A 15,170-nucleotide genomic window follows, 5' to 3' on the forward strand; every position below is an offset into this window, starting at 1 on the left:
AAGGTCTCGGAATCTGCAATTAACATCGTATCATCTGCGTAGCAGACAACATTGAAGTAAGTGTTCCCCATTTTGTATACTGCTCTTATAAGCTGGTTTATTGAACTCTAGAGATTTTTCTGTAATTTGCTTCACAATGAAGATAACATCAATGGTAGACATGTTTTTTCTAAAACCTTGCTTGTGAAGGCTTTGAGGATGATGTTGAGAAGCGTTATTCCACGAAAATTGTCCGGCATTTTTAAATATGCTTCCCCATTCATTTCGTAATTTTTGTTCTATTTTGATGTTTCTGAAGAGAGTTAATATTTCTTTTTGTAGGTTATCTCCCCCGTATTTTAACATTTCATTTGTTATCTCGTCGGGTCCTGGGCTTTTTCGCTTTTTAAGATGTTTCAAGATGTGTTCTATCGTACTGCCTGTCAATTCTATTTCATTGTCTTCTTCTTGCTCTTCTTCTATTAGTCGTTGTGTACTTATTCTTGGTTTTCGAAATATAACTTCCATTCTTCCGCATTGATTTTATTGGTCTGCATATCCTTGATTTCTAATTTGTTCCTCCTTAGCATTCTCCATGTCTTTCTCTGGCTTCCGTACATATCTCTCTCTCCATCTCTATGGTGAATCTTTCCCAGTAATCTTCTTTTATCTCTCTGATTCTAGCATTTATTCTGTATTATATAGATGTGTGTCTTTTTGTGTCTTTTATTGATTTAGGATACCAGCAAAACAATGACATGAAGAGACAACCTAATTTATCAGTCTCTATTAAGTCAAGTATATTTCATATGTCATGTGTCTTAATAGACATTGATATTATTATTTACCTAGGTCAATAATATTTTTTTTTGTTGTGTTTGTGCCAGACTGGAACTAGAGATTAGACTCTATTTTGATCTAAACTAATTTCTCAAGTTACTAATCGCTATAATGATATTTTTATCATGTTCAGGCCAGAACAGCAGCAAGAACGAGTCTACCGATAAAATTGCAACTTTTTGTTGCCATTTTATCTCTTACACACTTGTATGAATAAAATTTAGCGTACCTGCAGTAATATTTACATCGTATGTTAATATTTCTTACACGCACGCATGCTGCGATACACGGAAATTGGAAAATTTCATTTGGTAAAAGCATGTAAATGTTTCTGGGGGGGGGGGGCGCATTTGCATATTTATAGAAAAATGGAGGATAAACAGTTCTGGTTCTTCCCCCTTCGTGGTTGTCACAAATCCCGACGTCTGTCTGAAACAAAAGGCGTCGCTTAACAAAAAAATAATGCAATTGCCTTCTTTATTCTACACGAATACAAATATTTCATATTCTGCTGTTTTGTAGGAAGCAGCGACATGATGGGATCGTTTCAGATTACATTACATTTTTTTAGAGTTTGACATGTTTTATATTCTAATAGGTCCACATGTGCAGCATTTACATAAATCACAGCACAGTGGGTAGTTTGTGATTGGTCAAAAAAAGCAGCTTTCAGCTTGCTGCTTTTTCTTGACCAATCACACGTAGACATCCGAAAGAATTCAATGTGATTTGCCAGAAAAACCATCTCTTGAACCCTCCAACATAATGCTAAACTTTTGAAGTTTATGGATTAAAATCATCCAATATATAAAATGTAAATTGTGAAAACTACTAAGAAAGACTGCAAACTTTCTGCAAAACTTTCGATTACTTCATGTTCAGGAACATCCTGACGAGTTAAAATTTTTTGATATCACAAGTTCGTTTAATTTCCGGTCGATAAAGACATATGAAAATGTTATTTTAAGTAAATTACTAATTCAATCATAATTTAAAAATTGTTGTCACCTTGTAAATGTTAAAAATGTCTTTAAGACTATTTATTTCAGTCTGTATTTATGACTATACGAGGTCATACAACTTTCATTATTTACACTTTTTTGTAGCTCCTCAATTCTGTAGAGAATGAAATTTCATACAATTATACAGGGTGGTCCAGTTTTTAGTGTCAATAATTCACTATTTGATAGCTAATCAAAAAATAAGTTGACTTGCATTATGTCATTTTTCTGAAAAAGGTTTCCTAAGGAAGATACAGTCTTCCAAATTTCAATTTAAAAAATCGTTTTATAGTTTAAAACTGAACATCCAAGACTTGTGAAAGTCCAAATTTGTACTGAATAGTCTAAAAACTTTTTTACTACTAGGAATGGTCTTATGATTCGCTTTCTCAGACTGCCATCCTGGTTGAGTGTCTGAAACTGGCATTCAAGAACTAAAAAAAGTCCGGAAATCAAGACAAAGAATGTATTGTGCATGAAACTCATTTTTTACTACTAAAAATAATATAAAAGTTGACTTTTAATGCTAGAACTGACTTTACTAGGACTAAAGAGAGTTCAAAAGTATATTTTCAAGACTTTAATTAGTGTACAACTCAATTTTCTGGACTGGACAACAAGTCTAGAAGTAAATTAAATTTTCGGACTATTTTATTTCTAAAAATTAGTTCTCAAGACTATTATTGTAGCATTTGGTACCAACATTTTTTACTTTTATTACTGAAGAAACTTGACTTTTGGAAATAGTCTTAAACTCGATTTTTCAGTCTTAAAAACAGTCTGAATTTCTTAGAGATGCTACAATTTATTGCACCTATGAGTGTAGAAGTCAATTTAATAGTGAAGAAGCTTGAAATAACATTTTCAAGATTATGGTCAGTGGACAAACTGGCTTTTAGGCCTGATAAGTCAAAAACTTTGTAAAGATAGTCTTGAAACTCGATTTGAGGCACTGAAAACAGCCTTAAAACACTAAAAACAGTCTAGTTTATTAAGAAATACCCGAATTTTTAGCACTGAGGTGTCTAGAAGTCGATTTAATAGTGACAAAGCTTGGAATGCCATTTTAAGTCTATGAAGAATGTAAAAATTGTTTTTTTGAGTTTGCTATGTCAATAACTTGGTGAAAATAGTCTTGAAACTCGATTTTCCAAGCTGAAAGCAGTTTTAAAGCACTAAAATTAGTCCAGAATTCGAAGAAAATGAAAGGCAAAGTAAAAAGCACGAAAAGTTCGTTTTCAAGACAATTTTCATGAATCTAATGTCAATGTCCTACATCTAAGACTATTTTCAAGACTAAAATATTGAAATTTGTCTTCACATTATGAAAACTTACTTCAAATGCAAATTTTAAGCTTCTGATGTCACTTTTCATTAGCTCAGTTACATTTTGGGGTTCAAGTCAATTTTTAATGTTTAAATGTATGAATTTGAGGTAACAAATTCTTGAAAAAGTAGTTTTTATGTCTACAAGTCAATTTTTAGTATTAAAGTCTCTCGATTTGCATGAAAACTGGTTACAAACGCAATTTTTAAGCTTCTGAAATTTTTATCTTTTCTATTTCAATTTTCAAAACTAAAGTCCTTTAGTTTGTCTGGAAACTATGAAAACTGGCTAAAATAATATTTTTTAAACATCTTTTCGTTTCCAAGACAATTTTTAAGTTGGGTTGGGTTAGTTTTGGGTCTTTGACTGTAATAAAGTGCTTGTTCCAAATTTGATCAATATTGCTCCAACGGTCTGACAGTTATGACAAAAAAAAACGATTTTTTAAACAGAAATTTGAAGGACTGTACTTTCCTTAGGAAGCACTTTTCAGGAAAATTACATAATGAATGTCAACTTATTTTTTAATTGGCTATGGATTGGTGAATTATTGACATTTAAAACTGGACCACCCTGTATATTATTTAGACTTTTATGTAACTCCTCGAGTAACAGACAATTTCCAGGTTTAGAACAGAACTGTAACTGACGACCAAATGTCATATTTGTCAACATTCCACTCATAAAACTATAAAATACGTTTGGTACCGTTTATACCGGATTTTGAGTCTATTTTGTGATGACATACAAAACATGCTTACAACTAATCAGAAAGTTTGTATTCTTAGAAACAAAACATTTGTAATAATCTAATAACATAGAAACTACTCACACCCTATCATAATTCGTTTTCGCCCTGAATATAAATCACAACCACAGCAGTTCCATCAGTGTAAAAGTAAAGCGGGGTTGAAGGGAGGGTGTATAAAAGTTTCAAAATAGCTAACAAGGGCGGCCAATGAGAAATATGGCGCAGTGTAATTTAGCCGTTCTAGTGAATCCAAACTGTTTCCAACTCCGGCATAATAAATAATACTAATGCTGATTTGTATCCAATTTAGTAAAATGCATGCATGTATATGGACTGCGCGGTAGTTCCGTATAAAGTTATCTCGAATATAAAATAGCTAGTATGTAAAACTGTCACGTTACAAGTTAAAATTTATAGAACAAGTGGATAACTGGATAACTTTTCATGTTCAGGCTTTGGATTCACGCTGTGCCAGATTAAATTAGATACCGTAAGTTTAATGGGGTTGAAACTAACGTTTTTTTTTTTTCATACACGTTGAGCGAAACTAATCAGTATGAAATGTGACTGAATAATGATAGAATATAAATTGCCTATACATCTTCAAAAATTAATCATGTAACTAAATTAGATTGTTATCATATTTACGTAAGCTTATTAAATAGAACGCAAAACTTGCCCCAAAACTACAAAATTCCAGTACAGAGTCAAATAATTTAATCTATTTATAATGTTTATATAATACCGCATAAAGGCAGGTGTGCGATAAAACTTTTACAAACTTTGCTTTGGTGAGGCTTTAGTTTAGGAAACACGCCGGGGAAAATTATTTGTAATTATACAGCGATGCGGCTTTTCGAAGTTTTAATTAGACCTTATTATAAGCATATAACGCCGTAAGGTAGTTGGGTTTAAAAGAGTTCATCCACTTGCGTATTTACTGTCTATTGGAAAGTTTAGTACGCTCAAGTTTTAGTGAGAAATTCCTTTGCAAAACTTACAACAAGAAAGTTGGTCGAACCAAAAAATAAATTAAAAACTTCTCAAATTTGTATTCAATAAGCCCATTCGTCCCTCGTATGAATCTAAAGTGGTTTTCCCCGAAAGGCAAAAACTCTTCAGTCCCGAAAAACTTTTCTCAATCCTAAATGTTACCCTTATGTTGTTTTATGTATAACATCTATCTAATATGGATATGCGGGAGCGTCCCAAGACCATTCTCGCAGTGTCGTAGATAACATACATATTCTAAAAGGGATGGGAATAGCGACGATGAGAACGTGCACTAAATTAAATTTACCACCCTAGCGCCTTCTTCGCTCAATATTATATTTAAAATTCCTAAAAGTTTAATGCAACTTAACGAGTGGACCAATCTCAAAATCAGAGTGATTTATTATTGAACATAAAACGTGAAAAGGCAATAAATAAAATGTGAGAGGACGTTTTATAAAACTGGATATCCACTTTTCCACGTGCCGAGCTGCAAATTACACGAAAAGCACATTTAGTTTATTTGATTTGCAAATTTTCAACGCCCCCTCCAACATCACAACCTTTATAGTCATATCTGTTTCAAAGGGTTTGGTTGCCAAGCATAATATTACCTATTAAATTGTTTAACAGCTTAACTGAATTTGACTGGACTATCAAATAATATACTTATTCTAAGATAGTAAATTGATTAGTGTTTTGCCAATTCAAAAACCAATTATAAACTCTAATAAACTCATAATAATAATATGAATATTACTTTCCATCAAAATATAACAGAAAAATTAATTACTTAAATATCAACTCACAATTTAAGAAAACAAAAGAAGCAAATACAGTTTAAGCTAAAAATAACACTGATTTAAAATAAAAAATAATAAAAAAAACAAAATACTAGCATAATAACAATAATAGAATATTAGAAGTCACACCAGATGAGAAAAACCTATATTTTTATTGTAAAAAGTTAATTGACTAGTTTAATTATTACATTATTATCCCCCACTTAGATTGAGTCTGTTTAGTTTAGACTGTGAGAATAAAGGTGGAAAAAGACACAGTCTGAAGGTCGGCAATGCAAATGGGGCTTCTAAACTTACATTTACATTACAAAATAACATATTGGATATAATTTATATTATTAAATAATTGTTAATTGTTAATAAACACAAGTACTAGTTAAAAAAATTTGCTGTTTTATAATATAATGAATTATACAGGGTTAGTAACACTAGAACCGTAAACTAAGGTTATGTTTGGTTTTCTATTTGGTACATTTTCTGTGATTTTTTTTTAATTCCAAGCACATTTTATGGAAACTCAAAACTGTGCCAGTTAGAGCAAAATAGACAGCAATTTCATGTTCTCCAGGTTGAAATTAGTTAAAAAAGTCACTTTGATTGGACAAAATCCAATATGGCGGCGGTTAGTATAGTAGGCCCAAAAATCTCTAATTTGGGATGAATTTTAGTCCAAAAAATTCGTCATAACTTGCTTATTTGAAACATTCAGTAGAAACGTATCAAGAGGGCGTTAATAGCCAATGAATGGGGCTATCACGTGACGTTTAACAAGCAACGCTCAGTTGTACCGTTTGGGCGCTAGAGGGCGTCAAAGTTGATTCTCGTTTTTTGTAGTTTTTGTTGAATATCTCAGGAACGCTTCAAGTTAGAGGTTTGAAACTTTTACTACAAATGCACCTCGATGGGATCCGTCCTTTATCTTTTATAGGAGAACAAACCACTTTATTTTTTTCTGAGAAATTGGAATTTTTTTAAATTAACTTTGACTACCCAAATATTTTTCAATTAGAGCCGCCAAACTGTGCCAGTTAGAGCAAAATAGACAGAAAATGCATGTTTCACAGGTTTAAATTAGTTAAAAACGTCACTTTGATTGGTCAAAATCCAATATGGCGGCGGTTAGTATAGTAGGCCCAAAAATCTCTAATTTGGGATGAATTTTAGCGAACTTTTCCAAAAAATTCTTCATAACTTGCTTATTTGAAACATTCGGTAGAAACATATTAAGGGAGTGTTGATTACCAATAAATGCGGCTACCACGTGACGTTTAACAAGCTTTAGTTTTTTCTGAGAAATTGGAATTTTTTAAATTAACTTTGACTACCCAAACATCTTTCAATTAGAGCCGCCAAACTGTGTCAGTTAGAGCAAAATAGACAGAAAATTCATGTTTCACAGGTTGAAATTAGTTAAAAAAGTCACTTTGATTGGACAAAATCCAATATGGCGGCGGTTAGTATAGTAGGCCCAAAAATCTCTAATTTGGGATGAATTTTAGCACACTTTTCCAAAAAATTCTTCATAACTTGCTTATTTGAAACATTCAGTAGAAACATATTAGGGGAGTGATGATTACCAATAAATGCGGCCATCACGTGACGTTTAACAATCAACGCTAAGTTGTACCGTTTGGTCGCTAGAGGGCGTCAAAGTTGATTCTCGTTTTTTGTAGTTTTCGTTGAATATCTCAGGAACGCTTCAAGTTAGAGGTTTGAAACTTTTACTACAAATGCACCTCGATGGGATCCGTCCTTTCTCTTTTATAGGAGAACAAACCACTTTAATTTTTTCTGAGAAATTTGAATTTTTTAAATTAACTTTGACCCAAACATCTTTCAATTAGAGCCGCCAAACTGTGCCAGTTAGAGCAAAATAGACAGAAAATTCATGTTTCACAGGTTGAAATTAGTTAAAAAAGTCACTTTGATTGGTCAAAATCCAATATGGCGGCGGTTAGTATAGTAGGCCCAAAAATCTCTAATTTGGGATGAATTTTAGTCCAAAAAATTCGTCATAACTTGCTTATTTGAAACATTCAGTAGAAACGTATTAAGAGGGCGTTAATAGCCAATAAATGGGGCTATCACGTGACGTTTAACAAGCAACGCTAAGTTGTAGCGTTTAGTCGCTAGAGGGCGTCAGAGTTGACTTTCATTTTGTGTACTTTTCGTTCAATATCTCAGGAACGCTACAAGTCATCCTTACACATTTTCTGAAATGTGCCCCATGTGACCAAAAAAAAATTAAAATTTAGAATTTTGAATTTGTTTAAGGGTAGCACTAGTCATATTAACTATGAGATTAAACATACATTTTCCAAAAAACTATTTTGAAAATCCACAAAGTGTCTATCTACACTGCTTTCAAATGAACTTCAACATACAGAGTGGTTGATTCTCCAATATCCAGTCGAGTTATTAATAAATAAACCAGATTTAAAGGGCAAAGACCTTACAAAGTAAAAAATCTAAAGTGCATGTTAGCTTTCCCAATATAATTAGCCGGAGTACCATCAAGTAAAGTGGTTGTAATTGGAAACGAGCCTCTTCACTCCATTTGGCCGCGTTTAGGGATTTCGAATTAATATCGGCCCCTTTTATCTCAACGCTAAAATTGTGAGAATTAATTCCCTGTGATGGACGAGTTTTGTTTATATCCGACATCCATTTTGACTATTAACTTTTCCAATATTGTTTTGCAGATTATGCTGCGTTCAGTTTGCTGATTCGATCCCAATTACTTCCACTGCAAACAGGGCCGTTTGTCTAATTGATTTATTTTATTTTGTTTGATGCATGGATGAAACAATACATAAACTAGCGGGATTCTAATATTACACTCCTCAAACTTTATGAACTAATAATGTCCCTAGTAGCTTATTAGTTTTTAGTAGGGGTTAAAAGGGAAGAAACTTTCGATGTCCCTTTGGATTCTTAGTAGTTGCTACAAGTTAACGATATAATTTAAGAGTAATTTGATGGAGTAATATCCTTTCATCTAATCCTCTTAAACCACAAGGGAGAATGTCCTGTATCAGATATTTCAACCGTCCTAAATCCTTTTATATCTGACGAGTTATAGTTGTGAGAGCTAATCTAATACCTCAGCGGACCATTTGACAAATTTATTGATTTTCCTCCAAAGGGAATTACGTGTACCATTATAAAACCTATTAAAAAGCTGTATCCTAGAAGGACTGATTTATTTTTATAGCAAAATCACTTATTGTTCTTCCGCACCCTAAGTTAGAAATCTTAAAAGAACAACGCTTTCAAGAAATATATATCGTGTAAAAGTTTCCGGATATTGTCCGGGAGATAAGGATAAGATAATAAAGTGCGGTTGATTTATTGGACCACCTAGTAGATCCAGAATAGCCGTTAACCTCCAGTCGCGTAGATATTTCGCCGGAATCGATTCCCCCTGGGAGCAACTTCTTACAAGCTCGAAGAAGTTAACTTTTCCCAGAAAGGGCCTCGGGTAGTCGATCGCCTTTGAAATTGGCGAATTACACACTGCTGACCACTGGGACCACTCTTTTGCTATTGCCCAGACCTGCTTAAAAAACTGCACCTTGTTTCGTTTGTCAACGTTAAATCAGTTTGATTTTGGCGAAATTACGTTAATATCAAGTTTAACAATCACTGAAAAGAACCCCTTTGGGTACGTACTTCAACGATCCAGATTACTTCGTATTGGGTACTTGATTCTTGTCCTAAACCAGTCAAGTGAACTGTAGTGGTCTAAATTGAAGTAAAATAAAACAATATAATCTAATTGTAATGTGAAATTGAATTTTAAATAATACATTTTGTTTTCGTTTGGTCTGGTGCCAGTGAAAAGATTTATGCGAGCATAAATTTCACATGGGACTTGATTGATTGCTTTTTGGATGTTCTTGGTTTAGGAAGATTTAGTTTGTTGTTTTTTTGAACTAAAGTAAAGTTTTTGTGCAATTTTTTTTACATGTTAATTTTAATATTTCTTATATCACTTTCTTTGCAATCTATTTAAGTACTTTACGTAATTTCATAACATTTAAGGACTCAACTTTTACTATTAGGGAAAACGTTGTTAAATCCTGAAGCACTTAATTTCATGTTTGTTTGCTTTATTCCTTGCATTACAAACTTTTTATATTCACAACACAATTAATATATAAATTAAAATATCAATTAATAGACAAATGTAACTAATAATCTACACATTTTCTTTGTCGGTGGAGTTGGAGTGTAAATGGGCAATTTTCAAATTTACAATTCTGCCATAAATGAAATTCCTGCCTCTTTACTTCATGGTCTACATTTAAAGTAGGTTGTTGTTGTGGGTTTGTTGAAATTACTGGTTCTCTGATATCATCTGTGGTATTGTTCTCCATTGGTATTAAATTACAATCATTTACATCCAGAATTTTCATTGCTGGGTCATTTTTATTTCTTAAAAAATCGTCAATGTAGCCTTCTGCTACAGTTGTAGACCTCCAACCACCGTGTCTTTTCAATGAGCAAATGTCTCCACCATTATCTACAAGAAGAGTTGCAGAGGTTCGGCAAAGGCAGTGACCAGTATATTCTTTGACATCAGCCAATTTGAAAAACAACGCTATTTCCTTGGGAATACTTGAGATTTTGTGAATACCCATTACAACTCTGTGGCAAACTCCATTTTGATATTTAATGAAAAAACGATCTGTATCAATAACATCTGGACGAAGAGACAAGTATTTTTTACAAATATTTATGTAAAATTCTCCAACAATTGTAAATGTTCTGGGCCAGAATTAATTTTTCCATGTATTCAATATCTTGAATTCTCAAGTTTACCAGTTCATTACATCGACATGCCCCTGATATGCCGTATATTAAAACAACCTAAAAATGTTGAATATAGGTATTAAAAACAATCATAAATTCATTTTTGTTTCGGATTTACCTTCATGGCTAAATACTTTTTGTCAGGTGCTTCTGTTAAAAAAGTGTCTACTTGGTTCTTGGTGAAAGTTTTAGACTTTTTAGCTGCATAGCTTGAAAAAAAAGATATTATTTAGAAAATCTGAAGCACCTAAAGAGTATAGGAATCATGAAGATTAGAAAGCACTAGTTTTTTATTAAAAAAAGGCAAGACAAAATGTCTAGCAGATTTAAATTAGCGAAATAGGGATTTTTTGCACTAAATTCGTAGTTTTTTTTGGAATTTGAAGGGTAATTTTTGCTATTTTTTAGCCTATGGGATAAGTTTACCTCGTTTAGGTGTTTAAACCTTTAAATTTTCCACATATTTGGCCGAAAATCAATGAATATTCAAGTTATTTTCCAGGTTTTGGATGGCAAAGCTTAATTCTTTCACTTTTTAACCTAAAAAAACATAAACATCTAAATCTACACACAAAAACATTAAAACTATACTTTAAACTTCAGTTTTTGTCTCAATTTTGAATGCAGTGTTGTCAGTTGTTCATTTGGTTTCAACACCTCTGTAATTTATACAAATTTCAGTTTGTTCTTCTGAATTGTCCAAAAATCAAGTTTTTTGTTCCTACTAAATATTTGTGTCTCTTCTGAGCCCTTTCAAGATCAAAAAGCGTTTTTATTACTACCACCGTTTTGGGACAGTTTTTTGACGTTTGAGCCAATTTCCTAGCTGTCATAGGAACCAAGTTATAAACTGTCAAATAAGAACACCTGTCATCTGTCAAGAAAACCCTGTTGACCACAGTATAACTAATATTTTTCCATTTTTCTAACACTTACTAATAATAGAAAAATCAGTTTTAGTAACGATTTACACCAAAATTTACCCCTCTGGAACTCTACATTTCCAGATATATCAAATTGCATAATTAATGATTAATTAACTTATAATATGTATTAATCAGGGTGTGTTTTGTTTTAGCATTTCGATTGTCGAAACCACATAAGGGTCATACAGTCTATGGGAAATGGGGATCGGCTGTACGTTTGCGGAACAAACGCGCACAATCCAAAGGACTGGGTAATAAACGTAAGTATAATTTGATTGTTTTATTCATTTTTAATTTATTTATTTACATTTATTCACGTTTTTTAGCAGAAATTTGTAAAATTCAAACTGTATTCGAACTGATCTAAAAGTCAAAAAATATAATACCGACTTTAGAATTTATATGGAAGAAAGAGGGATTTTCGAAACATCAGTAATGCAGGCGGGAATATTTAATACGCGTCTTATGAGGCGGTGAACGAAAACGTCTTATCGCATTCGTGGCTAGGTTTCGCTATATTGCATTTATAAGATGAATTCAGTAGCTTTTATCTACATGACGTATAAAGTAGTCTTCCATTATTCATACTCCCCCTTGCAGATAAAACCTTATTTCTCTATACATTAACAGGACTATTCCCTTTTTAATTGCTTAACTCAAAACAGCAACTCTTCCTGATTAGTTCCTTTAAACTATTACTTGAGCGCAACTGAAATAAAATCCAAAAGTCCGAATTAGAATAAACTTTTGAAATTAGCCGGATTCGAGTAAAAACTCCAGAGGGGGTGGAAAGTTAGATTGACTTTCAACGTCGCGGAATTATAACAAAAAAAAAAGCAAACCATAAACAAAAACGTAACAAATTGGAAACATAATTATCAAGTAAAACGTTTTTTAATTAACAGAACCGTCACCGTTTTTATTGAAGTGTCAGTGAATGAAAGTTTACAGCGTCGGAAAATGGAGAAACGTTTTCAATTCCGGATTTTCATGTTCGGATAATCAACGAAGTTATTCAACGCCCACGGTAATTGGATTAAGAAATAAATAGAATTGTGACGTTGCAATTTTAACATTTTTGGTGTGAAAGTGGTAATTTATTGATGTATTTACACTCTACAAGCTGGAATTAACTCTCTATATACCTTAGTGGGAATTATGTATCGATAAAGTAATTATTTTACCTGGTAAATTACAAATACTTTGTTTCTGACAGTTCAAATTTTGACACAGCTTTTCTCCCTGACTGTACCAAATTTTGTAGTGTTTTTTTCAAGTTATTGTATAGGAAATTTAATGAGGATTCCAAAAATGTGCTTAAAACAGTCATTTTCTCACTTCAAGTGGGTTTTAAAGGCAAATTTTTCCCTGACTGTCTTTTCAAGTTGTGTTTCTTGCAGTTCAAACTTTGAAACCGCTTTTCTCTCTGACTGTACCAAATTTTGTAATGTTTTTTCAAGTTATTGAATAGGAAATTTAATGAGGATTCCAAAAATGTGCTTAAAACAGTCATTTTCTGACTCCAAGTGGGTTTTACAGGCAATTTTTTTCCTGACTGTCCTTTCAAGTTGTGTTTCTTGCAGTTCAAACTTTGACACCGCTTTTCTCTCTGACTGTGCCAAATTTTGTAGTGTTTTTTTTAAGTTATTGTATAGGAAATTTAATGAGGATTCCAAAAATGTGCTTAAAACAGTCATTTTCTCACTACAAGTGGGTTTTACAGGCAAATTTTTTCATGACTGTCCTTTCAAGTTGTGTTTCTTGCAGTTCAAACTTTGAAACCGCTTTTCTCTCTGACTGTACCAAATTTTGTAATGTTTTTTCAAGTTATTGAAAAGGAAATTTAATGAGGATTCTAAAAATGTGCTTAAAACAGTCATTTTCTCACTCCAAGTGGGTTTTACAGGCAATTTTTTTCCTGACTGTCTTTTCAAATTGTGTTTCCTGCAATTCACACTTTGACACCGCTTTTCTCTCTGACTGTACCAAATTTTGTAGTGTTTTCTCAGGTTATTGAAAATGAAATTTAATGAGGATTCCAAAAATGTGCTTAAAACAGTAATTTTCTCACTACAAGTGGGTTTTACAAGCATATTTTTCCCTGACTGTCCATTCCAGTTGTGTTTCTTGCAGTTCAAACTTTGACACCGCTTTTCTCTCTGACTGTACCAAATTTTGTAGTGTTTTTTCAAGTTATTGAATAGGAAATTTAATGAGGATTCCAAAAATGTGCTTAAAACAGTCATTTTCTCACTTCAAGTGGGTTTTACAGGCAAATTTTTCCCTGACTGTCCTTTCAAGTTGTGTTTCTTGCAGTTCAAACTTTGAAACCGCTTTTCTCTCTGACTGTACTAAATTTTGTAGTGTTTTTTCGCGTTATTGAATAGGAAATTTAATGAGGATTCCAAAAATGTGCTTAAAACATACATTTGCTTACTCTAAGTGGGTTTTACAGGCAAATTTTTCCCTGACTGTCCTTTCAAGTTGTGTTTCTTGCAGTTCAAACTTTGACACCGCTTTTCTCTCTGACTGTACCAAATTTTGTAGTGTTTTTTCAAGTTATTGAATAGGAAATTTAATGAGGATTCCAAATATGTGCTTAAAACAGACATTTTCTTACTCTAAGTGGGTTTTACAGGCAAATTTTTCCCTGACTCCTTTCAAGTTGTGTTTCTTGCAGTTCAAACTTTGAAACCGCTTTTCTCTCTGACTGTACTAAATTTTGTAGTGTTTTTTCAAGTTATTGAATAGGAAATTTAATGAGGATTTCAAAAATGTGCTTAAAACATACATTTGCTTACTCTAAGTGGGTTTTACAGGCGATTTTGTCCCTGACTGTTCTTTCAAACTGGGTTCAAATTTCAAAGCACAATTTCAACTGATTTAAATATTTATTGCATCCAACCAGTTTTTGCTAAATAACTCAAAACGGTGATAGTAGATAGTAGACGAAAATTTTTAAAAAGAGGGAAAATGTTTCTAAAAAACTGCTAAACTCATCCATGAAAGTTTCACAGTCCGTCAGTGCCGCTACTGTACAGGGGGTGCATGAAAAGTGTAGTAATTCAGATATTTTGGCCACCCTGTACGCAATTTTTGAAATAGAATTTTTTACTTTACAGCACTAAAAAAAGAGATTTTTTTTAGTGCTGTAAAGTAAAAAATTAAAGAAAGACGGTTAATTTGAGTGGTTCAACTTTCCTGAACTCACAAAAATAACCGAGATACAGAGTGCTCAAATTTCAACAGATTTGAAAATTTGTTGCATCCAACCAGTTTTTGGTAAATAACTCAAAAACGGTGATAGTTACGTAAAATTTTAAAGAGAGCAAACATTTTCCTAAAAAACTGCTAAATTTATCCCTGGAAGTTTTGCAGTCTGTCAGTGCTGCTACTATACAGGGAGTGTATTGCAAATTAATTAACTTACATTCAGGAATACCACCAAAAGTGATGTGCTGTAAACTGACTATGTAACGCTGGTATATACTTAGGATAAATTTCTTTCAGGACTACTAAATTAGATCTAGAAGACATCTAAAAACTAACAATGAAACCTTACCTTACATTAATAATTAATTAATAATTGGTTTTCAAGTCTTAACAAGCTCTAAAATGTTTGATGGGTTTCTAGAGCTGTAGATCATCGCCAGAGGCCCAAAATTAAGTGTAGAAGAGTTCTATAGTGCTTTTTGTAGTCATTAGAGTCACTGAACATAAACTGCTGAACTAATA

At 32.6% G+C, this 15,170-nt stretch overlaps 1 protein-coding gene across 1 annotated transcript in view; it reads left to right on the top strand.

Annotated features, from left to right (window-relative positions):
* The window catches only part of LOC145734306 (semaphorin-2A-like), a 261,310-nt gene that overhangs the window by 229,425 nt on the left and 16,715 nt on the right, over nucleotides 1-15,170 (top strand). The window contains 1 exon segment of the mRNA XM_081987598.1: nucleotides 11,588-11,695. Within this exon segment, the coding sequence (XP_081843724.1) occupies nucleotides 11,588-11,695 (108 nt within the window).

This window comes from Ips typographus, linkage group LG9 (assembly GCF_016097725.1).
Source record: "Ips typographus isolate SLU linkage group LG9, UJ_Ityp_2.0, whole genome shotgun sequence".
NCBI lineage: Eukaryota > Metazoa > Arthropoda > Insecta > Coleoptera > Curculionidae > Ips > Ips typographus.